Here is a 26,767-nt window from a genome sequence, read left to right as displayed (position 1 = left end):
CAGCGAGTGGATCCAGATGGCCTCTTTTTCTGGACGTCGAGTTAAGGGTGCCTTCTCCTGGAGCGAGAACCCTGCGGGAGGCTTCCGACTACTCACTTAACTCCTTCGTGGTCAGGCCTTTAACCAAGTAGGTGGAGAACAAAAGCTGAGCTAAATACCCTATTTTCTTTCTTTGACAAGTAATCGGCCGGAACGGCAAAATCCCAGCGGGTGGCGGGAGATACTGGAGGCCTTGGGAAAAACAGAATGCTAATGGCCGCCTGGAGGGGGCGGAAGGCACAGCCTGGTTAGGGCGCCCCGGCCGCCTCGCTTTGAAGTGCACCTCCCAGCCGAGCTCACCGGGAGGGCACTTGATTTCCCCTTGCGGGGAAATAAAAAAGAGCTGCTAGAGAGTAACTGGGGACTCTCTTTGGTTCTGACTGACTCACTCCTGCTTCCTACCCCTGGTTCAAGTTGCTTTTGACCTGTTTGCTCCTGGCCTCCCCCATCGGACTGGGAATCCCCGGGAGGAAAAAGACGAGGGTTTATTCATCCTCATTTAGCTCCAGTATCCTAGTAAGAAGGGTAAAAAGTAAGCTCAGTGGAAGTGTAATGGCGAGTAGCAGGAAAGACTTCCTATGTAGGTGCCAGGTACTACTCTAATTGCTTCATATTAATTATGCTGTTATTATACAAGTGGGAAAATGCACACAGAAGTTAAAGAGCTTGCCCAGACTCGCAAAGATAGTAAAGGTTACAGCCACAAATACATAGAATTCTGAATACAAGATTCTGTTTTCTCTTAGAAGCCTGAAAAGGGAGACCTTTAAGAAATGACGGCGTCGGTTTTCTATCCTGTTGTGTGTCCTTCCTTTCTCCTTCCCTCTCACTGTTTCTCACTTGGTTATCTTATGGGCTTACTTATTTTTGCTGAGTAATTCCCCCAACCCAAACTTCCTCTCCCTACTTTTCTCACATAGGGTCTGGATGGGCGATTCCAGCTACCCCTGTCATATTGAAGCCTTGGTCAACAGGATTTGGGTTCTGCCCACCTGTTGTGTAGACATCTTGCTGCACCTGTATCACAGGGGTGCCTTCTGTTGAAACATTAATTTTCATAGACTGTCAACTCTGTTAGTAACATACATTCAGGTAAACATTTCTCCTTGGTGACTTGGTGTTCGCTTCCCTTAACAGCTGTACTACAATTTCAGCACTAACTTTTCTTTTTTTCTATTTTGCTATGGAAGAAGCTTAGCATGAACATACAGATAAAAGCCATGCAACAATGTAAGACCCTTGAGATAGAAAAGGTCTTAAAAATGATATATTTTAAAGACTGAAAAAGATGAAAATGTCAGGTCTATTAATTTAGAAAGATCTTTGTTTTCTTTTTCTCTTAGGAAAAAAATTTAATTCAGTCCTTGTGGTTATAAAGGCTAAGACCTGACACTGTCCTATGTTAGCCGTCCTAATTTAGTAAATCTTCTGATTTAACTGATGAGCACCTACTGTGCTCCAGGCTTTTCAGGGTAGAAAAATGAGCAAGATAGATGGAGCCCCGTATAACTTTCATGTATAACGTAGCAACAATTAGCTAAACGTTCTCAAAATACACTTTCTTGAGAGTGTTTTACTTTCTTTGCCTAATGTGGCTTTTCTTATTATTATATATTCCCATATATATGATGAGGAAGAAGAAAAAGATGATGACGATGATGATGATAAAACAGCAGCTAAATACAGAAATTCATTAGCAGTTTAAAAAATACTTTCATCAAAAGGTAAGTCATGATTTTGTGCTATTGCCAAAGATTCTTGATTCAGTCTTTAGGAAAAGATAATTTATCTTTGTAATAAGCAACTATTAGTGGGTTTATCTATTAACTTCCATTTCAGGATTCTTTCACCTCCTCATATTTTAACAGTGAACCACAAAGTGCATTAGCAATATAGATATATAGACTTAGAGCAAAGATAATAGTTTAAATTGGTCATTTTTATTGAAAAAAAACCATGGGTTTAATATAACACTTCACGTCACACATTTGTAGCTCTGATTTGGGGTTTTGTTTGTTTGTTTTTGTTTTTGTTTTTGTTTTTTGTGTAAAGCAATTGGTCAGTGTATTTTGGTGTCATGGTGAAATATAAATTCTAAAAATTCTTATAAAAGTGAATTTTTGGTGGGAGTATCTTGCTGTTGTCAGCAGAATCAACACTGCTTGTTTTTGCCAAGATATTTTATCTTATGGGACATTTTCTTTAAAAAAAAACAAAACAATGAAACATGAACAACCTAACGGTGATTAAAGCTCCCTCCCTTTTTGGAAAGTACAGCAGAGGTGGCAGATCTGGCCATCAGAGAACAAAGGACCAAAGAGTGAACCTGAGATGGTGAAATAAAATGTAACATCAACAAAGAAAGGGCCATAGATAAATAGTAAAAGGACCAACTCACCACAAAAAACCCATTGACATTTTCCCAGAGTCCAGGCGAAGCGCTGGTGACCGGTTAATATTGGAATGTTTTCCTAGGGTTAAAAGGAGAACCGGCAGCAAGTCTGCTCAGAATTTACAAAGTGTTTGAATAACATGGACAGTGTTTTGATAACACGTTTTTAGTGGGGGTGAAAATAATAGTATTTATTGGGACATTTATATGGGCCCCCTTGGTTGTGGGGGGTGGGTGGCACATGGGGAGAGGTAAGCCATATATCATTGCACTCATCTATAACTCACCTCTGTAACGTATCCATATGTGTATAAATGTATTCAATGTATAATAGTCCTGTTCCAACCAAATGCTTTTCAGTTTTGCTTTTAAAAGATCAATGCATGGATAATAGTTACCTTTAAGGGGGAGAAAGAGATAAAGAGGTCATCTGGTCAAGTTGGCAATAACTTCGACCAAGACAGTGGCATGAAGTTGGTATTATTCCTCAGAACAATACAGCGTGAGATCTTTAATATGCTCACACACAGACTTGACCTTGGCTTCCTGGTAGCCTTTAAAGATTCCTGCTTGCTCCATCTCAGGCTGAAAGGTGCAAGATTTGAGTTAATCCAGCCGGTATTTGGGTCTGGGGTTCCAAAGGGTCTCCATGTTTCCTCCCCAGTGTTGATGTTTTTGTTCAATGTATTCCAATACACTGTCAGTTGAGCCACATAAAACCAGGCACCTTTCAATAAATGTCTCATTTGGATTTCATGAAGCTTGGGGTGTAATTGAAATCAAACAGCAAACAGGCTGGAAGGTTCTGTTATTTGCCCACCCAATCTAAGGAGGGTGCTGCCTGACATGTTCACTTAAGCCACTGCTTTGGCTTTCTTTTCTATTCCTACTTCTGGAAAGGAGTGCCTGGATTTTAAAGTGTGGCTGGGACACATGAAAATATTTTTTACGTCTCTTCCCCTGGCTATAAGTAATATTGAGCCTGCAAAAGGAAAGCCCATTTCAAGCAGGAAATCACAGACTTGCTCATCTGTAACTCTCCAGGCATTCTAGACTAGTATATTCTAAATGTAATAATAATAATAATAATAATAATGTGATTAGCTAATTAACACAGAGGAACCATTAAATGAGATTTTTTTAATCTTCAGCCAGAAAAAAAAAGGCCTGTAGCTGAAACAGTGCTTTTCCTTATTTTAAAGAGAATTTGTAACCTATACTTACAAATGTAATACAATATGTAATATAATATTATGTACATATTTTCCATGTTCCAAAAATCCTGGGTCCTAGAGTAGTTTTATAGAAACTGAATTTTTATTCTCTTTGAATTTGTCTTTGCTTCTCCAGTAAAATATGTTGAACTTTGGAAAAATAATAGATTTTTTGGGGAAGTGGGTAGATATAAACCAAAATTTCCTGCCCCCAAGAATCAATACAAATTCTAATTATACACATCGTATATATATTTAATAATTAGGTGGTGCTCATACTGAACTCATGCGCTTTCAAAAGCTTGCTCTGGGGCTGGAATAAAATCAGCCCTTTCTGATGTGGCTCGGGGGACAGCTGGCCCGCGTTATTCGCGCCAGAGTGGGTCGGAACGATGCCTGTTGCCTGCGATGGCACTTTGCCACGAGAAGCGCTTCCCTGGCCGCGTCAAAAGCATTTTGAAGGGACACCGAGGCCCGTTTCTTGCTTTGTGAAAGCACAAAACTGTCATGTACCTTTGGCCACCCTAGCTCCAAATAACATGAGATTAGGTCTTACATTAGGGAGATTTCTCATCCGTAGTTTTCGCTTAGACATCTTGCAACTCAGGTTAAGGATAATGTAGAGGATCCCACGAATAGTAATCAGGACCCGCCAGCCAGGGATAGATAGTCGTCAAAACCGCCCAAGCGGCGCGGCCCCTTTCTTTCCTTGAGCTCCCGTACCCCTCACGGGATCTCCACGTTGACAATCATGAAGTCTTCACAGCGCTATACTATCTGAATAATCAATGTTCGAGACTTCCTTGGGTCAAAATAACACTAAAGCAGGGGAGGAAGGCACGGACAGTGTAGTGACCAAAACAGCCGTGCCAAACACGAACTATACTGATGGGACGAAATGCAGGAAGCGCAGGGCAGAACGCGCTCAATACCAGCTTTCTGGCCACTCTGGCCCAGGACCTACAAGGCCACCGCCCCTGCCCACTAGTCTTAACTTGCCCCCTCCCCTGTGGCTGTGCCTTGACCCTGAAAATCTTCGCGCACTCCTGGGTTTCACCACCACACACACGCCAGCGCGCGAGCGCGCGAACACACACATTAAAAAAAACACACACACACACTGTGATAAATGCCCTGGAGAGTCCAAGTGCATTAAGGACCTCGTTCTCGGAGACCCCAGACATGCCGATGTTGGTGCTGCTGTGGTTGGAAAGCTGGGTTGGAAAGCTTCGCGCTGTTCTACACTTGTGTGTGCGCGCTCAGCAATCCTTTGGCCACCTCATCTGTTGTGGGCGAAGAGTTTCCCGTGTGATCGCGTTCGGTTGGGGAAGCAGAGTCCCGACATCTCAGCCGGAAAATGCGCTCCCGGAGCGATTACTGGCGGCGTCTGTAATTGCTTATTAACAGCGAATATTCAGGCTTCTCCTTATCCGCAACGAAACGTGCCCCCCGCTTCTGTAATAATGAAACAATAAAATATGACGGCCCCGCTCTTGACTCTATCTGAGGAAACGCAGCGAAGAAACAAGCAGCTGGAGTTTAATTCAATATCAAACTGATTATTTCACTAATTATTCTACCTTCTGTATTAGCCGCAGAGTAGAGGCTCAGGGAATCCTAACAGCGGGGCTGCTAGGGAACCTTTGTTTCTTGGTGTCAGGCCTAACTGAAGATGGTGGTGAAGGGACGGAATCCGGGATCAGGAAAACTGAGTAGCGTGGATTTTAAGTTGTGGGGAATAAAAGTGATTGTCTCCCCGAAAGCAGGTGTGTTGGCGTGAGTATCAAGTGGGTGTTAGCTAGCTTAGTTTCACTCTTGTCCTGTCCCCAGTACCCTATTCTATCCAAGCTTCTGATTTAGAAGCTGAGGGCTTAGGTCCTAGAGGATGGCAATGTGCTCTGGCCCTCCCCGGAACCCCAAAAGCTTAGCGCGAGTTTCCTCTCTACAAACCTTTCCCACTGGGTAAAAGGATGGGAACAAACAAAAAGTGGCTCCTGTGCGTTGAAGGCCAGGGATTCCGCCTTCGACAAGAGGAAGGTGTGCCTTGAAGTTACAGCTTCCGATGAGGAAAGAGACTTCCTTGGGCCTGTCTCCAACTCGCCCCAGTTTCCCCAGCCTCCGGGACGGGCGCTTCCCTGCAAGCAATCAGCTTGAAGAGGCTTTCTCTGGCCTCTAAAATCTGCTCCAGCCATCTCATTCCTCCAGCAGAGGGCTGAGATGACTAATGTGCCAAGGATGGATACCGCTACGGAGACCCCAAAACTTGTCCCCCTAAATTCCGGCGAAATTACAGACACCAGGATTGATTCTCACAGCGGGACGCAGTCTCAAAAAAAAAAAAAAAAAAAAAAAAAAATCAGGCTAAAGGAAAAGAAAGTAGCAGGCGACTTGATCCAATTAGTAAATGCCTAATTGAATTAGTGTCACCTCCATCAGCCAATAGGAGGGTCTCCGGGCTGTGAGGCCGCGAAGCCCCTCCCTGGCCGCAAATATATAAAGCAGCTAGTGACAGCCCATAAGTTTCCAAGTGGTCAACTTGACCGATGCTTTGGCAATCGAAAAAGGGCAGAAAGGCGCGGGGTAGTGGGTGGATGGGGACAAAGATCTAAGTCCCCTTCTTCCAGCGTGTGAGTCTGGGAGGAGGGTGAGGGTCCTGAGGAGCAAGAGGTACGAGGAAGGAAAAGGAGAGGGCTTCTGGGTTAGTTTCCACCTCCTGCTTTCCAACTCACGGCGCTTTCCTTCCGGAAAGGACGCTGGATTCAGGGCGCGCCAGTGCGCGCAGTAGCGGCCCGCGAGTCGGCAGGTGGGTAGCCCCGGCGCGGGAGGAAGGGGAAGTTACCTTCCCCTCGGAAGAGGGCGCTGGCTCCCCCATCCTGCCTTTATAATAAGGCCACGGGAGGAGAGGAAGCAGCCAGCTGCCGTCTGCGCTTTGCAAAGCATGCAGTTAGGGGAGCAGCTCTTGGTGAGCTCAGTGAACCTGCCTGGCGCGCACTTCTACCCGCTGGAGAGTGCGCGAGGCGGCAGCGGCGGGAGCGCCGGCCACCTACCCGGCGCCGCCCCGTCTCCTCAGAAGTTGGACTTAGACAAAGCGTCCAAGAAGTTTTCCGGCAGTCTCTCCTGCGAGGCGGTGAGCGGGGAGCCCGCAGCAGCCAGCGCGGGGGCCCCCGCGGCCATGCTTAGTGACACCGACGCCGGGGACGCATTTGCCAGCGCTGCGGTAGTGGCCAAGCCGGGGCCCCCGGACGGCCGCAAGGGCTCCCCCTGCGGGGAGGAGGAGCTGCCTTCTGCCGCTGCAGCCGCCGCCGCCGCCGCCGCCGCCGCGGCTGCGGCCACTGCGCGCTACTCCATGGACAGCCTGAGCTCCGAGCGCTACTACCTCCCGTCCCCCGGGCCTCAGGGGTCGGAGCTGGCTGCGCCCTGCTCACTCTTCCCGTACCAGGCAGCGGCTGGGGCGCCCCACGGACCTGTGTACCCGGCTCCTAACGGGGCGCGCTACCCCTACGGCTCCATGCTGCCCCCCGGCGGCTTCCCCGCAGCTGTGTGCCCACCCGGGAGGGCGCAGTTCGGCCCAGGAGGCGCGGGCAGTGGCGCGGGCGGCAGCAGCGGCGGGGGCGGCGGCCCGGGCACCTATCAGTACAGCCAGGGGGCTCCGCTCTACGGGCCGTACCCTGGAGCCGCAGCGGCGGGATCTTGCGGAGGACTGGGGGGCCTGGGGGTTCCAGGTTCTAGCTTCCGTGCCCACGTCTACCTGTGCAACCGGCCTCTGTGGCTCAAATTCCACCGCCACCAAACTGAGATGATCATTACGAAACAGGGCAGGTGAGCGCAGCGTGGAGGGGCCCCTGGGTTCGGGGATAAATGAACGTGTGGTCCTGGGGAAGGTCCGGGATGAGGGAGCTAAACCCAGTCGTTCCGCGCCGTGCTTAGAGTGTTTCACCGCGCGCAATAAATCTCCGTAGACACCGCATCTCCAATGCGGTGTCCCTCTCTGTCAGTGCACCGGCGGCTCTTGCAGGGTGCCGATGTTACGGCTGTACGCCGCTTTTCCCTCCCATCATCCTCACCTGAACAGACCTGGAGGAGGCGGAAATGGAAATTAGGGCATGTACACAAGCTGGATTCGTTAGATCCTCCTGCTCGGCGGTATGCTGGTGCATGCCTGCAGGCAGGCAAGGAGCCACGGGTAGGGAAGGCTCAAGAGCTGGCCACCTGAGCGCAGTAGATGGGCTCCCGCAGTTTTAGGCGCCAGGGTCTCCACGGGGCGTCTCCAGGAGATGGGCGTGAGGGCTAGAGCGCCGGCCTCGGAAGCTTGGTCCGAGTAGGTGGTTAGACCTGCCCTGGAGCCAGACCTGGCTCGGGTTCGTGCGCGAGAAAGTTCTGCTATACATCCAACTGCTAACACTGGCTACTTCTGGGGAAAGGGAGGGATGGGTACTGAGAGAGGAGCACTCAAAGGGGACTTTTAGCCTAAAGTTTAATATATATTTTTAACAAGAATAACCTAATGTTGTTCTCTGGTACTTTTTTAAATGGTGCATTTAAAAATTAGTAGTTTTTAGCATTCTGGGAGAAAAATTGTAACGAGCGTCTGAAAGGGCCGAGAATATGAGCGTTCAGAAGCATGCGAATTTGGGATATACTAATGTTGGAACAAGTTTTGTGTGTGTGTTGTTTGTTTTTTGTTTTGTTTTGTTTTTTTTGAAAAGAGAGAAAGGTTCCAAGAGTTGCCAACTCAAAAATATTTTACATAGTTTCAGACCACTTGATCTACCAGCCTTCTGTTCATTGCAAACTTTTAGATGTGCTCCGACCCTATCCCAGGTGTCTGGGGAACCCGCTGGGGTCTGGGCCCGTTCTAGGACATCCCAATTTAAATCGATTTTTCTGGTTCTATTCCCTTGCACAGGCGCATGTTTCCTTTCCTGAGCTTCAACATAAACGGACTCAATCCCACCGCCCACTACAATGTGTTCGTAGAGGTGGTGCTGGCGGACCCCAACCACTGGCGATTCCAAGGGGGCAAATGGGTGACCTGCGGCAAAGCCGACAATAACATGCAGGGTGAGCAGAGAAGAAACTCGGTCCCGGGAGGAACGGGCGGGAAGAAATCGGAACCCTCGACTCAGACAACTCACATTTAAATGTAGCACTTTTTTTTTCCTTCCATTCTGAGGCCTAGAGGTGTTAGTATGAGTGTCTTTGTGTTGATTGTTTGACAGAGAGGAGAATTTGCTAAGTCAGATTTCTTGTCTGCCAATATATAGATATTTAGAACCTTTAACTAAGACATCACCCCACCCCACCCCATCCCTACGTTTAAGAAACTAGTAGTCATAAGCTCTCCAGGTGGGAAGGGCTCCTGGGATTCTAATGTTTACCTGAGAAAGCCCAGCCAAAGTTTTGTTCACCCATAAATGTCCAACTCTCTTCCACTGGATGTTGCCCTTACAGCTTTAGAAGGTCCCAAATTGACCTTCAAGAGTCATCTCCTGTTAGCTCCATTTCTAAATTCTGAAATGCGATTCAGGCGAGTCCCTAGTGCAAGGAAGGCTGGAAGCACAGGGGCCTGGGAGGGATATTGATGTAGTCCTGCTGGTCTCCACTGGCCTCTTTAAGCAACTTTTGCTGGGAGACCAGCTGTAAGTCTAGCTCTTATATCTTGCCCATAGCTAAGAGACATCCCTCCCCTTTCCCCATTTGTAAACAGCCCTATATGCTTGGGTTTTGTGTTTTGTTTCATTTTCTCTTAGGCAACAAAATGTATGTTCACCCAGAGTCTCCTAATACTGGTTCCCACTGGATGAGACAGGAGATATCATTTGGGAAATTAAAACTCACCAATAACAAAGGCGCAAATAACAACAACACCCAGGTAGAGTGACAGAGCAGGAGGGGGTATCCTCTGGCTCTGACTATAAGTCTTTTTTCTAATAAGAGTCCCTACTCTTTTCACTGTATTTATAATATTTGCATTTGTGACCTGTTTGCTCGCCCATTTCTAAACTTTTTTGTTCTTTTGACCTTTCTCATCTTCACTTTCTTATTGGATTCAATAACAGTGAGTTGACTATTAAGAACAGAAATACCGAAGTATTTTGGGAATTTAGGAAACCAAGAGGAAAGCATATCTATCAAAACCACATACCCAGCTATGTTTTAAATTTCAAAAAAAAAAAAAAAAAAGTGGGGGGGGGTAATAATGAAACCTTTAAAGTTGCAATAAACAAAGCTGTTAGTGCGAAGCGTTTAGAAGTCCCATGCCAAAATACATAATTTGTCAAAATCTAATTTTGTTGAACCACTAAGAGATTTTTTAGATTTAGCAACTTTTTTTCTGTACTCTTTCCAGATGATAGTCTTACAGTCCTTACACAAATACCAACCCCGACTGCATATTGTTGAAGTTACAGAGGATGGCGTAGAGGACTTGAATGAGCCCTCAAAGACCCAGACCTTTACCTTCTCAGAAACACAATTCATTGCAGTGACTGCCTACCAAAACACCGACGTGAGTGTCCCAAACATCTCAAGAATCTCTAAAGCTAAGGTCCAGCATGATGAAGCACTCAATGACTGTTTTTCTCCCCTATCTAGATTACTCAACTAAAGATTGATCATAACCCCTTTGCAAAAGGCTTCAGAGACAACTATGATTCGTAAGTACAGCTTTTATCCGCACTTGCATGATCATCTCTGAACGGGACATACATCAACAGGCACTTCGCTGAGAATATATTTTAGGAAGAGCTTTGACCTTTGGGATTTTTACATATTTTTATTTTCCCAATTTTTTTTCCTTTACTAATCTTGCTTTAGAATTTTCTCAGAAGGGTTGTGTTAATCTCTGAAGAAATGTTAAGGACTTAAAAATGAAGAGTTTTTTTTAGCATTTCAGTGAAGACTTGAAATTTTAACAATCTGCATTTATATACCTTTCTTTTCATTTGATCCACTTTTTCATCCTCCCAAGAGGAGATATTATTACTCTCTCCCAGCCCCACTTCTTTTTTTTAACATAAGAAAAAACTGAAACTAAGAGAATGTAATTTCACAACATGAAACAGCAAGGCCCTGCTGTTTTTAAAATCTGAGTTTTCTACCACCACAGCCAGTGTTTTTCCCATCACATTGACAAAGAAGGTTTGATCTCAGTTTTTCATATTCTAGGACTAGTAAAGGTAGATTTTCTGTAGTTTAAATACTTGATGCCTAGGGGGAAACTTTTTCTCACATGGTGGGAAATTTTTCCCAGTAAGCCAAGCATCCAGATAAATGGACCACTGCATCTCCTGCCTCTGTCCTTTTAGCCCAACAGACCAGCACTTTCAGTACAGATAACCAACGGAAGCCTTTTTCATTTCTGGGAGGTGGTTTGTTTGGGGACAACATTAGGGTTTTTTTTTTTTTTTTAAGTGTTTCTCTTTATATTGTAGCATGTACACCGCTTCAGAAAATGACAGGTTAACTCCATCTCCCACGGATTCTCCTAGATCCCATCAGATTGTCCCTGGAGGTCGGTACGGCGTTCAGTCCTTCTTCCCGGAGCCCTTTGTCAACACTTTACCTCAAGCCCGCTATTATAATGGCGAGAGAACCGTGCCACAGACCAACGGCCTCCTTTCACCCCAACAGAGCGAAGAGGTGGCCAACCCTCCCCAGCGGTGGCTTGTCACTCCTGTCCAACAACCTGGGACCAACAAACTAGACATCGGTTCCTATGAATCTGAATATACTTCTAGCACATTGCTCCCATATGGCATTAAATCCTTGCCCCTTCAGACATCCCATGCCCTGGGGTATTACCCCGACCCAACCTTTCCTGCAATGGCAGGGTGGGGAGGTCGAGGTTCTTACCAGAGGAAGATGGCAGCTGGACTACCATGGACCTCCAGAACAAGCCCCACTGTGTTCTCTGAAGATCAGCTCTCCAAGGAGAAAGTGAAAGAGGAAATTGGCTCTTCTTGGATAGAGACACCCCCTTCCATCAAATCTCTAGATTCCAATGATTCAGGAGTATACACCAGTGCTTGTAAGCGAAGGCGGCTGTCTCCTAGCAACTCCAGTAATGAAAATTCACCCTCCATAAAGTGTGAGGACATTAATGCTGAAGAATATAGTAAAGACACCTCAAAAGGCATGGGAGGGTATTATGCTTTTTACACAACACCCTAAAGAGTTATTTTAACCTCAAAAATTAGCTAACTCTTTTTGCAGATGGACTTGGTGGTGTTTTTTGTTGTCTTCTTTGCCTAGGTTGCCAAAAAGATGTTTGCCTTCCACCTTGATGCATCCTGTTTTGTGCAATTCTCTAAAAGAAGGTGCCAAAGCTTTTTGATTGCTGCAGGTAACTGAAACAAACCTAGCATTTTAAAAAAATAAGATTAATGGAAGACTTTAAGGTATTTTAAAATTCAAAGGGTATCCAAGGTTCTGTATTTATTTATTGGAGAGACACTAACCATTCAAAGAAGCAGGCTGTGAACATTGAGGGCCCAGTGCTATCAAATTAGTTAAAACCTTTGATTCTCATTTCTATTTGTAAATTCTTAAGCAAATAGAAGCCGAGTGTTAAGGTGTTTTGCTTCTGAAAGAGGGCTGGGCCTTCAGTTTCAGCAGGAGACATTTTGCTGTTACATTCTGCCAGGGGCAAAAGATATTCGGCCCAGGAGTCAAGAAAAGCTTTTGTGAAAGTGATGGTTTCACCTGACTTTGATTCCTTAACCCCCGGCTTTTGGAACAAGCCATGTTTGTCCTAGTCCAGGATTGCCTCACTTGAGACTTGCTAGGCCTCTGCTGTGTGCTGGGGTGGCCAGTAGGACTCCGGAGAGAGCAAGGGAAGGAGTCACCAAAAAAAATAAAAGAGAGAATTTAAAAGTGTACAGTTGTGTGTTTAGATACACTGTAGAATAATGTGGTATATATTGTACAAATAGTCTACATAGATGTCTGGGATAATGTAAAACTGGTGCTTTGGCTTTGTAAAGAATTTGCAAATCACTTAACAGCTGCAGGGGCAAGGGGAGAGTTTCATCATCCCCATGATATTTGGGAATATTCTGTTTACTTCTTAGATAGTTAAGAATGTATTCAGCTACTCTGTACTAACTTGAACCATGTTTAAGGAAAACTCTTATTTCATCCTCTTCTTGTGCCATCCCCTCTCCCTAACTTGGTAATGTGAAGAAACTAAAACCTGATACCGCAGCTCCTATAGGCTTTTTAGAGATCTTGGATTTTTATGTACAGTCTTAGTCATTTTTAATAAATGTGGTTCAATAAGGGAACGGGCATAGCTCTGTCTTCTGTACTGTTGGGGTTTTCATCTTTGTGTTAAAGATCTCATTTTGCTTCCTCCATCGTTTTCAGCTTTAACACGGCCTTACCCATCCCCTACCTCCACGGAAGGCTCTAGAATCTCTAACTGGATACTGCAGTCATGCGGGGGTGGGGATGTTTTGTTTATCTTCTTTTTTCCTTGAAATGGAATGGGGCTATTTCCTCACCCCACTGGGAAGTCTGGACAATGGGTGTTGGCGGGGAGGAGGGGGGGCAAGACCAGGGGGAGCGGGGGAGGGAGTACTGCTGCTGATTGCCCACAGCAGACTTAACCAAGCCTCGAAAACCTCCGCTCCTGGTTCTTGGAGACCAGGCTCTGTCAGGGCACCTGGCCACTTAGTTCTCTGGGCGTTTATCTAGGCTTACTTGGGGCCACCCATCCTTAGGCCCAAGTAGGCTCCCTGGGAACCCCGTGGCCCTTTGAGCGCCCACCAGTTCCGGGTCCGTGGGGCGCGGCGGCGCGGGGGGCTGCACACAGCTCTGCGCCCATCTGCGGCTTTCTTCTGAACCCAGACACTGCGCACCCGCCGCCGCGGGCTGCCGGCCTCGGTAGCTGCAGTCAAACTCCGCCCGGACTCGGACTGAGGCGCAGGCTAGGGACGGGCGTGGCACTTACAAAGGAGGATTCCAGTCGTTCCGGGCACCGCCGCTCTGCAAACAGTGACCTTGGAGCAGTTCACCTTACGCTTAGTTCCGTTTATTTGGCACACGCTCCACGGGAAGACGAAGGACAGCCCATCCCCTGACTGAACCCTGGGCGGTCCAAAGAGTCAAACCAAGGAGTGGGGTGGAGGGTCTCCTTTGTCCCCCACCCCACGCCAGACGTCCCGCCAGGCTTATCTGCAGACGGCTTCAGGCCCAGATTGCAAAACTTCCAGCCCCTTCCTGGACCCTCCCGGGGTAAAGGTCTGGCTGGGAGGGTCATTCTGCTAACTGCGTAGCGCGGAAATGCAGCTGCTAAGAGGATTAGCTGCTGGGAGGCGAGCAATCAGCCGGGACCTCCTCCCCTTCTGCGCCCAATTAAGACCGCCAGGGCCTTGTACCTCGATTGTCCTGTGTCCCTTCCCCTCCATCCCTCTGGGGCCCGAGTTCTTCCCGCGCCACCCGTGACCTTGGGGGCTCCAACTCCTGCTCCGCGTTTCCGAACGGCCTGCTCAAAACACTTTGGCAAAGGCGCCCCGAACTTTACCAGGGAGCCAGGGACAAAAGCGTTGAAGATGTGCTTTTTAATATATATGTATTGTGGATGACAGCTTTAGATTCCGAAAGGGAGACTCATAGCCCGCCTATCCTGGTCAGCGCCTTCCCTCCACCCCCAACAGCTCCCTTACATCTGCATCCAGCCACCGAATATTGGGAGATGCGATGGAATTTCAAAAACAGTGCTCTCCTATTTCTGCCCTCTAGAAAGCCCCAAAGTGCTAATCACTGCCGGCATAAAGCAGATTCTGGCCCTAGTCTATTTCAGGTCCTGTATATTTTTGCACCGTACAGTAAAAAGAACCTGGTACTTGTGAAAAGTCCCTCACAGTGTTTAATAGAAACGTAAGTGGCTGAGTGGCCCCAATTAACACCTTGTGATAAGGCATTCCTAAGATGGAGTGTCAGACACCAAATTGTGAAGAGATGTATCTAATTAATCCTCCTAGGATGACACCGATAAACAAGCCTCTATTTAAATAAAGATCAAGGGCTAGGCGCCCGGTTTGTTTACATTCTCCGCCAGGGTTCCCGCGTATGCACCGGTGCAGGCGGTGTTCCCTGCGCTGGGAGGAGATACTGGCTTGGGGGTCTGCTGGCTCGTCCTGGTTCACATCTCCGTTCTTGCCCCAAACAAACAAAAAACCACAATGAAATCAATAAATTGCAATGAAACAGGAAAAAGCAGAGCAAAGAGGACCTGACTCGGAGTTGGAAATATTGTTATTTGCCATTTTCCACTGGTGTTCTTTCCATCACTAAACACTTTTTGGTTGTTGGTTTGCGAGGGAAAAAAGGAAGAAGGGGGGAAAGCAGCCCACATGTAGCCTCTGGAATTCTTTTCTGCTCTGGGGAGAATTCCGAGCAGGACCTTCCTCCGGTCCCCAGCCCGCCCCGGCACGAGTTCGCTCTGGGTGGTTCCAGAATTCCCCCTCCTGGGTGTAGAAGCTGTGAATTGTTGGGATGTAGAGCAGCTATCCTGGGGGTGGAGCGGGGAGCCGCAGACGTCTGGAAGGGAAACTGGGAAAGGCGGGAAGAGTCAGAAAGAACTTGGGAGGAGGGGAAGCTGCAGATTAGCGCGCCATATTTTCAGCCCATGTTTGGGCCCGGATTTGGAGCCAGTTTCAAGTCTGCAGCAACGTATCTTCCAAACCCTCAGTGGAGAATTTCGAGGCTCCAAATCTGTTTTTGGTCCGGGTTTCCCTTTTTACAGCCGTCTTTGATTGGCTTTAAAACTTGGTGAAAGCAGACTCACCGTCTTCCCTCTCTGCATTCTCTTCTTTCCGAATTAAACCTGCGGAGGGGGAGGAATGTAATTTTTTAAATCTCTGCGGGTGTCATCGAAACGCTCTGGAATAAAAACTTTCCCGCATGCCCTTTGATTTTTATCGACATTCAGCTACCAGTAGGAACAAAAATTAAAATATTTCCTTTCCCATTCGCCTGGACACTGTGTCGCTTCCCTTTCCGGCTCGCGCCGCGGTGTCTTCTACCCGGCTACACAGCGACTCCAAAAGTTTAGCTTTCATCCCGCGGAGATTTCGAAAGCTCTGGAAGGCTGTCTTTAAAAGGGAATTTGGAAAAATCTGTTGCTGAGCAAGATTGAGTCCCATTCTATAAAATACCCATCACCCCACCGTTATTCCTCAAGTTTACACTTTCAAATATGCGAACCCCGAAGGTCCAGCCCGAAGTCAGCCAATCCCAGGACCCGGTCCACCGGCGCGTGTCTTGAAAAGAGTGTCGGAGGTCAGATTCCCTCCTGCCGCTTGCAGAGGCCTCGGCTCAGCGCACACATCTGGGGTTCTCAGGGCTTCCCGCGCGCCCGAACCCTACGGGCGCTGGATTTTCTTCCGGGCCCAGGAGCTAAGCGATTCTTGGACAGCCTGAAGTTACAGGCGCCTTTTTTTTTTTCTTTCCTCGTCACCCCCAACAAGACGATAGGACTCCGGCCTTGCTGGTCATCGAATTTCTCCTTATTACGGCTTAAATGAAAAAGAAAACACGACGTGGCCGAGCGCGCACACACACATCCACCCACTTCTTCAATGCTGGGAGTCCTCCGTGTGTCGCCGAGGGCCCGTATGGAGTTCGCCAAGGGAAGGATTCAGCTGCCCAAATGCTAACCAGGCCCTCAGCAATGGTCCCTAAAGTGCCCCCGCGTCACATGGATCTCTGACCGCCGCCGAACCTGTATTTGTTTCATCCACTAAGTCTTACCAATGTATGCATTTATGCACAGCAGGGCTTGCACAGTGACTTTTGTAACTTTGAGTTCTACCCAGGTTTCCCCACACAGTTGGCGTGGAGGAGGACCCCACGCCTTGCCCTTGGCCACCAGGTACCGCAGCAGTTTCCGCGCGGGGCTGCAGGCGCGTCTCTTTTCTGGGCCTCGGGCAGCCTTCGCCATCTGGTGGCCATGGAGAGTAAGGATCTCCCCAGCCGAAGAGGGTTCCTCCACTCCTAAAGCCGCTTTGTCAGGTCCTGAACGGTTCTGCCAAAAAAAAAAAAAAAAAAAAAAGATATCCCATATATATATAATTTATATTTATATATAAATATATAGTTTATATATTGTATATTTATGTATATATAAATATTTTATATATTTTATTTATATATTTATATATATAAAACTGTCATGTTATCTCACCTACAAAATCAACAATCATTTCTGAATATCAGGAAATATTCAGGTATGTTTTTCTGGTTGTCTCATAAAGTTGTTTTTGTTTTTCTTTTTGTTTGCTTATTCCTTACAGTTGTTTGTTTTAATCAGGATCCAACAGGTCCCACACATGTGATTGATGTATCACTTAATTCTCTTACCTAGAACTCTCCCCTCTCAACTTTTCTCTTTTATTTTTCCTTGCAATTTATTGAAGAAATTGGAGCATTTGTTCTGTCTAGTTTTCCAGGTTCTGGTTTTGCTGATTGCAGTTCTGTGGTGTTAACATAGTCCTCTGATTCTTGTTTTTCCAACAAAGTGGCGTTTTGTTGATCTGATCCAGATTCCACTTTTTTTAGTAATAATATTTTATAGGTGGTAATATTCCATGAGGAGGCTCATCATGTTGAGTTGTCTCTTTTGGGGGCATGTCATTGTACACTGATGACTGTCAGCTAGACCCATTATTTCATTAAGAGGTTGGCAAAGGAGGTAAATTCCAGTACAGCCATTATTATCAATTACATATACATGAGAAAATTTTACTCAATGACACTTTGAATGTGACATTAAACAGAGTAAGCCAAAAAGCCAAGATCTTTGCTCTTTATATATCATCACAGGAAAGCAGAGAGGCCTTCTGGGGAACATGGGACACAGAAGTCTAAGTGTAAAATAGAAAAAATGCATAAATTGGTAAGACTTAGTGGATGAAACATATTTATTAAAACAGTCTAATATGCCCCAAATTGCTAAGAAATCACATTAAACCAATGCATAACAAAGTGATAAAGTAGGTTTCCATCTGCTTTTCTACTCCCAGGGCAAATTATCAATTTCCTAATCCCTTTAAAAATGTATTTCAATAACTCATAAGGAGGAGCATCATATGGAAATCATAAGTGCTAAAAAAAAAAAAAAAAAAAAGACTATTGAACAGTTTGGTTGTTAAGCGGGGAGGGGAGTGATTTCATTTATGACAAGAGAAGTGGTTTCTTACCACTTCGTTTGGAAAGGATTGAGGGAGGAATCTGAGGGAGAGAAAGGTGTGGGGAAAGTCCAAGTTACTATCCACAATTCACAGCCTAGAACTTCTAGAACCGGATGGAGTTGGTTACTGAGAGAGACCATCACGGAAATTCAAAGAATAACAAGGGTAGATTTGAACATGTAGATACCATTGCCACCATCTTGTTCCCTTCCTCGTCCCAGACACTAAATTGTAGACTATTCCACAAACCTTCAGGCAATCAGAATGTTTCCTGCAATGGTCTTAGATTGCCACCATTTCTTCTTGAAATGACTCAATATTAATGTCATAAGTATATAGCCTTCTCTTGACTAGAACTTCTTCCTAAATCCTTAAATCAGTCATCATTCCTTGAGTTACTGAATTGGAGAGCTGGGAGGCACCTTAGAGACTGCTCTAGTTCTGTAAACCCCACTATACAGAGGCAAGAACCAAGTATCACTATGGTTTTGTGGTTTGCCAAGCCCCTTGAGGAACTCATTGATTTGGCAGTGTATCATGGGTTAGACCCTATACTTTGGACATACAATATTTCAGAGGCTTGGGAAATATGTTTAGTCATGAAAACATTAAATTTGAAAGGATAGTTTTTATTATTGTTTATGTTTTTCAGAGGATGAACAATATTTGAAATTCAAATGTATCCATGATTAATTTTTCTTCTTTTTCTTCTTCCTCTTCTATTTTCTTTCTTTCTTTCTTTCTTTCTTTCTTTCTTTTTTTTTTTTGAGACCGTGTTTCAGGTGCAATCATAGCTTACTGCAGCCTCAAAGTTGTAGGCTCAAGCAATCCTTCTACCACAGCCTCTCGAGTAGCTAGAACTACAGGTGCACACCACTATACTTGGCTAATTTAAAAAAAAAAAAAAAAAATTGTAGAGATAGGTTCTCACTATGTTGCCCAGGTTAATCTTGCAATTCAGGGCTCAAAATCCTTCCACTTCAGCCTCCCACTTTAGTCTCCCAAAGCACTGAAATTATAGGCATGAGTCACCACACTCAGCCTTTTCTTAAGCCTATCATGGAGTGGTGCCTTCTTCATTGCACACTTTGGCCTATATAGCTTTGGGGTAGTGAATCCACAGAATATATGTTCTTCATCCTACATATTTGCTGGTTTTCTTAATCTTGGCAGGACAGTTTTGTCTTTATCTTACAGATCTAAAACCCAAGAATGATCTTTGGCATTTTACTTCTTTCAGGATTCAAGTTCCTCTGCTGAAAAGACGATTGTTGATAAAATTAACCAACAGTCTGTGCTCATCACTAAATATTTAGAAGACCACAGACACGGACTACATAGCTGTTATAGAAGAGCACAGAGAAGCATGGGTTGAATTAGTGTGCAAAAATGTGTAGATATGCTTGTATGTGGGAGTGTGTATTTGTTCCCCAGGGCTAATAACTGTAAGCTGAGATTACAGAGTGCAGAAGACAACTGGGAAAAAATGGTTAAGGTGGTATCCAATATTTCCATTAGGTACTCTTCTGTTCAGAGCTGTCAAAACAGATTCGGTGAATTGACTAGACTACGGAAGGTGATCCTAATGACATTGATGAAACACATATCTGAAAAACAGAATTTAAATAGAAGAGAGTCTCTAGAAATACAACTAAATCTTAATCTGGAGATATATGTCTCAAAATAACTCTCTCCCATTCCTCTTTCCCTCTCAACAAAAACAAACTCACTGGAAAAGGACAAGCAAGCATTTCCAAGCCTTGCAATGCCCTGTTTCCCATCAGAGTTTTGGAAAAAAATATATACATATATGAATCACATTCTTAGGCTGGCAATAAGGTCCACTAGGTATTTGGTTTCTCTACGTTTGCCAGCTTCCTTGTATGTAGGCAAGGTTGCCAGATCCAAAGAGAGAGTGGAGTGGACAAGACCATTTGACAAAGGCTGCAGCTTTAGGAAGAACTTAACCAACCTTTGGTAAACCATCAAGAGGGAGGCCAGACTCTCTCCTCCCACCCTCAAATCCCCTGCCAGTGCTCCTGTTTGGCTGAACCCAGTGAGAATCCAAAGGGCTAAACAATCTGTTGATACAGTCATAGAGGTCAACCTCCTGTATGGAGGAGGCAGGATGGCACAGGGCATGACAGAAAAGAATGAAGGGTGAAGTTTGGGGGCAATGAAGAAGAAATCCAGCCCACCTATCACCCTCCAATGTCTGGATTGCTAAAGATTACCCTCTTAAGTACTCTCAAGTTGTTTTGAGATTCCCCAAGAGGATGTTTCAAGAATAGCTGAAAGTTTTGGGTTTTTATGTGAAAATCCCCCTACTTTTCAGTTTTGGCAACCTACTTGAAAAAATTAAATAATCAAAATACTCCTGTGAGGAAGATTTAGCTATGGAAAGCTTTTGACCACTGATCTAGAGCAATGCTATGATTTTAATTGAATTTCAAAAATGTCAAAAGCATGGCCAGGCGCGGTGGCTCATGCCTGTAATCCCAGCACTTTGGGAGGCCAAGGCAGGCAGACCTGAAGTTAGGTGTTTGAGACCAGCCTGGCCAACATGGTGAAACCCCATCTCTACTAAAGACACAAAAAATTAGCTGGGCGCAGTGGCAGGCACCTGTAATCCCAGCTACCTGGGAGGCTGAGGCAGGAGAATCACTTGAACCTGGGAGACAGAGGTTGCAGTGAGCCGAGATTGTGCCACTGCACTCCAGCCTGTGTGACAGAGCGAGACTCCTCTGTCTCAAAAAAAAAAAAAATTGTCAACAGCAGATTTTTGCTCTAATACCAGATGGAGTAACAGGGATATGAATTAACTTTCTGCTTGAAAAAAAAACTAAACTAAAAATCAGATATATATATATATATATATATATGGCTTCCATATATATATGGCAATGTAAAATAGTAGTCTATTAAAGAAGAGAAATGAATGAGGAAAGCCCTAATATTTCTCCAACTTACTTCCTGGAGAGTTTCCAGGCCTCAGCTTAGAGTGGGAATGGGGGCCTGGACAAAGCCCAGCAGTCTTCTTGATTTGAGGAGACAAAACTGTAAGGGTGAGGAGGCCAAGATGGCTAGAGTTTTTGGAGCAGAGTTCCAGAGAGGAGAGACCGGCACAGAAAGAAAAATCTGGAGAACTGAATAGGGTCTTCCTCAACTCCACCTGAGTGTTGATCAGCACACACATGTGAAGAAAATACCCCAAGCCCACAGGATTAGGCAGGATTTCTCAACCTCAGCACTGTTGACATTTGGAGGCAAAACATTCTGTATTGTGGGAACTGCATTGTAGGATATTTAGCAATATCCTAATTTCTACCAACTAGATGCCAGCAGCACTACCCCCACCAGTTGTAACAACCAAAAGTGTCTCCACACATTGTCAAATGCCCTCTATGGGGCAAAATTATCCCAGCTGAGAACTACTGGATGAGAGGTATTTAATACCAGTATTTACACTGACTGAGGATTGCCCCCTTTCCCACTCACCAAAGTGGAAAACTTCATAATTCATGAGGTATCAGGAAAAGAGCTCAGAAGGGTCTTGCTTCAGTAGTGAGCTAAAGTAGTACTGGACTAAACGCTGCTCTGGTTTTATCTAACTAGGCTTATTAACAATAACTGAAACTTAACTATATCCATGAAGAAAGCTCAAGTTATACGTATAGTAATAAAAATAACAACCAGCACAGAACAAGCAAAAATTTTAAATGTATAGTAGCCAATCAAAAACGGCCAGACATTCAAAAAAGCAGGAAAATACGACCCACAATAAGGTAAAAAAAAAAAAAAAAATCAATCTAAACCAACTCAAAGTGACAGATGATAGAATTAGTAGACAAGGATGTTAAATAGTTATTATAACTATATTTCATGTGTTCAAAAAGCTAGAAAAAAGGTTGAGAATGGTAAGTAGAGACATGGATGATATTTTTAAAAGAACCAAATTGAACTTCTAGAGATAAAAACTATAAACGTCTGAAACTGAAAAACACCTGGTGAGATCTGTGGCATATTATACATTGCAGAAGAAAAGATTAGTAACCTGGAGGTATAGAAATTGAAAGGATATAAAATAAAACACACAAAAACAAAAAGTTAGAAAAAATAAACAGTTTTAGTGAGCTGTGGGATAATTTCAAGCAGACTAACATGCCTGTAATTGGAGTGCATCAAAGAAAGGAAAGAGAAAAGGGTACAGACAAGATATTTGAAAAAATAATGGTCAAAAATTTCAAATGTGGTAAAAAATATAATCCACCAATCTAAAGAGTTCAATTAAAAAATACAAAGAAAACTACACCAAGGCTTATCTTAATCAAATTGTTTAAAACCAGTGATAGGGAAGACATCAAAACAGTCAGGGGGACAAGAACACATTATGGGCAAAGGAACAAACATATTAGATTAAGTTGGTGCAAACGTAATTTTGGTGTTTGCAATTACTTTTAATGAAAAAACCGAAATTGTGTTTGCACCAATCTAATACAAATGATAACAAAAAATAAGTAAGCTGGATAACATTGGAACATCTTTAAAGTACTGAAAGAATGAGTAAAACCGTCAGCCTAGATTTTTATACCTAAGGAAAGCATATTTTAAAAACAAAGTTAAAATTACTTTCTCAGACATACAAAAGCTAAAAGAATTTATCATCAGCAGACGTAAGCTACAAAAAAAAAAAAAAAAAAGTTAAGAGAAATGCTTCAGGCAGAAGGAAAACGACACCAGATGGAAATTTGAATCTACTTTAAACAATGTAGGGCACTAAAAATGTTAACTACATGGGTAAATATAAAATACTTATTTTCTTATTTTTAAAATCTTTTTAAAAGAAAATTGACTGTTTAAAGCAAAAATAATAAGATATTCTAGGTTTTTTCTTTTTTTCTTTTTTTTTGAGACGGAGTCTCGCTGTGTCGCCCAGGCTGGAGTGCAGTGGCCGGATCTCAGCTCATTGCAAGCTCCGCCTCCCGGGTTTTTACGCCATTCTCCTGCCTCAGCCTCCCGAGTAGCTGGGACTACAGGCGCCCACCACCTCGCCCGGCTAGTTTTTTGTATTTTTTAGTAGAGACGGGGTTTCACCGTGTTAGCCAGGATGGTCTCGAACTCCTGACCTCGTGATCCGCCCGTCTCGGCCTCCCAAAGTGCTGGGATTACAGGCTTGAGCCACCGCGCCCGGCCGATTTTTTTCTTCTATAAAAGCTTTTGTTAGCTTTATTTTTATTTGTTTTTTTTTCTAGCAGCCCTCATCCAATTATGTGGTGTTTATAACATACATGGAAGTAAAATACATGCTAACTATAGCACAGATGCTGGGAGGGGAGAAACAGAAGCATATTGAGTTATTACCCTATGCATCAAGTGGTATAATATAATATCACTTGAAGGCAAACTATGATAAGTTAAAGAATCATAAAACATATTCCATTAATCTAAAGTAGGCACAAAAAGAAGAAAAAGGAAATGAATAAGAAACAGAAAACAAATAATAACTGTGGTAGATTTAAACCCAACTGTATTAGTCAGGGTTCTCTAGAAACAGAACTAATAGGATAGATGTATGTATGAAAGGGAGTTTCTTAAGGAGTATTGACTCACATGATCACAAGGTGAAGTTCCACAATAGGCCATCTGCAAGCTGAGCAGCAATGAAGCCAGTCCGAGTCCCAAAACCTCAAAAGTAGGGAAGCCGACAGTGCAGCCTTCAATCTGTGACCAAAGGCCCGAGAGCCCTGGCAAACTACTGGTATAAGTCCAAGAGTCCAAAAGCTGAAGCACTTGGAGTCAGATGTTCAAGGGCAGGAAGCATCCAGCATAGGAGAAATATGTTTACTACAAACCCTAAAGCAACCACTAAAATAACACAGCAAAGAATTATAGCTAATAAACCAACAAAGTACCACCGTGCCCAGCTAATTTTCTTTTTTTTTTTTTTTTTTTTTTTGAGACAGAGTTTTGCTCTTGTCGCCCAGGCTAAAGTGCAATGGCGTGCTCGGCTCACTGCAACCTCCTTCTCCCAGGTTCAAGCGATTCTCCTGCCTCAGCCTTTCGAATAGCTGGGATTATAGGCGCCTGCCACTACACCCGGCTAATTTTTGTATTTTTAGTAGAGATGGGGTTTCACCATGTTGGCCAGGCTGGTCTCGAACTCTTGACCTCAGGTGATACACCTGCCTCAGCCTCCCAAGTGCTGGGATTACAGGCATGAACCACTGCACCCGGCCAATTTTTTAATTTTTTTGTAGAGACAGGGTCTCACTATGTTGCCCAGGCTGATCTTGAACTCCTGGCCTCAAGCAATCCTCCCACTTCAGAAATCCACTTTAAATATAAAGACATGGACCTGGCATGGTGGCTCACACCTATAATCCCAGCACTTTGGGGGCCAAGGCAGGTGGATCTCTTGAGGCAGGGAGTTCAAGACTAGCCTGGCCAAGATGGTGAAACCCCATCTCTACTAAAACCACAAAAATTAGCCAGGTGTGGTGGCACACACCTATAGTCCCAGCTACTCAGAATGGTGAGGCACAAGAATCGCTTGAACCTGAAAGGCGGAGGTTACAGTTAGCCGAGATCTCACCGCTGTACTTCAGCCTGGGAGACAAAGTGAGACTCTGTCTCAAAATAAATAAATAAACAAACGGACACACACAGGTTAAAATTTAAAAGGCAAAAAAGATATAACATGCTAACACTAATTAAAAGAAAGCTAGAGTGGCTATGTTACTATCAAAGTAGATTTTAAAAAATAAAGTGGGTCATTTAATAATGATAATGGGATAAATTTATCAAAAGATCATAATAATCCTAAGTTACTAGCAACAAACAATAGAGATTATTATTTGATGTAACATTCAAAAATGAATCAATGTCATTCACCATGTTAATAGACTAAAAATGAATAACTATTATTGTCAACATAGATGCAGAAAAAGCATCGGACAAGATGGGCGGCCAGCCGGGCCAGCATTCCTGGCTCACTTCAAGGAGTGGGTGGGCTGTAGGGAGGAGCCCACCGTAGAGACCGAGAGAATCCAGCCTCATCTCCCAGATGAAAATGAGGATCACAGTGACAAAGATGAACAGCCTCAAGCGGTGGTTTTAAAAAAGGGAGACCTGTCAGTTGAAGAAGTCATGAAAATTTCAGCAGAAATAAAGGCCGCCCAAGCAGATGAAGAACCAGCTCCAGCTGAGGGAAGAATCATATATCAAAAACCAGTGAAGCACCAGTCAAGCATCCCTCAGAAGGTTTAACAGCAAGCTCAAAAAAGAAGAAGACAAATTAAGATGAAATAAATCAGGACTCAGTCAAAAAGAACTCACAAAAACAAATAAAAAACAGTAGCCTCCTTTCTTTTGACAGTGAAGATGAAAATGAGTAAGTGTAAATATTTTGAATTTATTCTACTTTGAAAGCATATGGGATATTTTTTAAAATAACATTTTTTTCTATTATAAAAATACTACAGGCTGGGCGTGGCAGCTCACGCCTGTAATCCCAGCACTTTGGAAGGCTGAGGCGGACAGACCACTTGAGGTCAGGAGTTCAAGACCAGGCTGGCCAACATGGTGAAACCCCACCTCTACTAATAATACAAAAATTAGCTGGGTGTGGTGGCAGGCACCTGTAATCCCAGCTACTCGGGAAGCTGAGGCAGGAGAATAGCTTGAATCTGAGAGGCAGAGGTTGTAGTGAGCTGAGATCAGGCCATTGTACTCCCGCCTGGGTGACAGAGCAAGACTTCATCTCAAAAAAAAAAAAAAAATAGTAGAAGTTACTTATAGAAAATTTAGGAAATACAGGAAAAAATTTAATAAACTACATCTATTCATCAATACCCCTCTGACTTAATATGCCAACTCTAGAAATTCGCTAGTATTAACATTTTGTTATTTCCCCTGTGTGGGTGTATATATATGTAAATTATATTTTTAAACAAAATACATTTTGTTTGTGTAAACAAAAAAAAGAAAAGGTATTAGACAAAATCCAACATTCATGCCTGGCAAAAACTCTCATCAAACTTGAAATTGCAAAGAATTCCCTCAACCTGATAAAACATGTCTTTGAAAAACCTAGAATTAACATCATATTTAATGGCAAAAGATAGAATGCTTTCCCCCTAAGATCAGGAATAAGATGACTCTATTTCTACTCACCATTACACTGGAGGTTCTAGCTTGGTCAATGAGGCAAGAGACAGAAACAAAAGGCTCTTAGATTGGAAAGATTGAAGTAAAATGGACTTCTTTTGAATATAACATGATCATCTATGGAGAAAATCCAATAAAAAGGCCATTACTAATAAATTTTAGGAGAGTTGTAGACTACAAGATTAATATACAAAAGTCAATTGTATTTTTTATATACTAGCAACAAACAATCAGAAATTGAAATAAAAATACTATTTAATAGCATCGAAAATAAGAAATGCTTAGGTATAGACCTGACAAATTATGTGCAAGACCTATGCCCTGAAAACTACAAAACACTACTTAGAGAGATGAGAGAAGACCTAAATAAATAGGGAGATTCACTGTGTTCATGTCAGAAGGCTCTATATTGTTAGAAAATAAATTCTCCCCAAATTGATGTATAAATTCATTAAGGCTTTTATTTTTATTTTTTTTAAAGAAATTTTGAAACTATAATTTCAAACAGTGGCTGTAATCCCAGCACTTTGAGAGGCCAAGATGAAAATATTGCTTGAGCCCAGAAATTTGACACTAGCCTGAGCAACATAGTGAAACCCTGTCTCTACAATAAATTTTTAAAATTAGCTAGACACAGTGGCACACCCCTGTGTTCCCAGATACTCGGAAGGCTGAGGTGGGAGGATCACTTGATCCCAGGAGGTGAGGCTACAGTAAGCCGTATTCACACCACTGCACTCCAGCCTGGGTGGCAGAGCAAA

General features: G+C 44.0%; 1 protein-coding gene and 1 pseudogene across 4 annotated transcripts; both read left to right on the top strand.

Moving 5' to 3' along the window:
* The first annotated feature begins 6,162 nt into the window (after positions 1–6,162).
* Positions 6,163–12,932, top strand: EOMES (eomesodermin). Of its 4 annotated transcripts, XM_025376498.1 has the most exons (7): positions 6,189–6,217; positions 7,132–7,464; positions 8,552–8,706; positions 9,396–9,517; positions 9,995–10,153; positions 10,240–10,301; positions 11,079–12,932. In XM_025376498.1, exons 1-7 carry the CDS (start codon positions 6,189–6,191, stop codon positions 11,815–11,817), a joined length of 1,599 nt encoding a protein of 532 aa, XP_025232283.1. In that variant the 3' UTR covers positions 11,818–12,932. The 4 variants fall into 4 exon arrangements, with proteins under 4 accessions (XP_025232284.1, XP_025232282.1, XP_025232281.1 ...); XM_025376499.1 differs by lacking the exon at positions 7,132–7,464 and having other exon boundaries at positions 6,163–6,448; XM_025376497.1 differs by having other exon boundaries at positions 6,163–7,464; positions 11,136–12,932.
* A 5,390-nt stretch (positions 12,933–18,322) lies between these two features.
* LOC112619419 lies at positions 18,323–25,234 on the top strand (annotated as a pseudogene).
* The last annotated feature ends 1,533 nt before the right edge of the window (positions 25,235–26,767 follow it).

The sequence above is a fragment of the Theropithecus gelada genome, chromosome 2 (genome assembly GCF_003255815.1).
Source record: "Theropithecus gelada isolate Dixy chromosome 2, Tgel_1.0, whole genome shotgun sequence".
Lineage (NCBI taxonomy): Eukaryota > Metazoa > Chordata > Mammalia > Primates > Cercopithecidae > Theropithecus > Theropithecus gelada.
Note: the sequence above shows the minus strand (reverse complement) of the source record. Positions and strands in the feature narration are given on the sequence as shown.

Excerpts from the sequence above, each read along its gene's own strand:
- EOMES (XM_025376496.1), top strand. The coding sequence starts at position 6,584 with ATGCAGTTAGGGGAGCAGCTCTTGGTGAGCTCAGTGAACCTGCCTGGC. Across the intron at positions 10,154-10,239 it reads CTGCCTACCAAAACACCGAC|ATTACTCAACTAAAGATTGA; the intron begins GTGAGTGTCCCA and ends TCCCCTATCTAG. Across the intron at positions 10,302-11,078 it reads TTCAGAGACAACTATGATTC|CATGTACACCGCTTCAGAAA; the intron begins GTAAGTACAGCT and ends TTTATATTGTAG.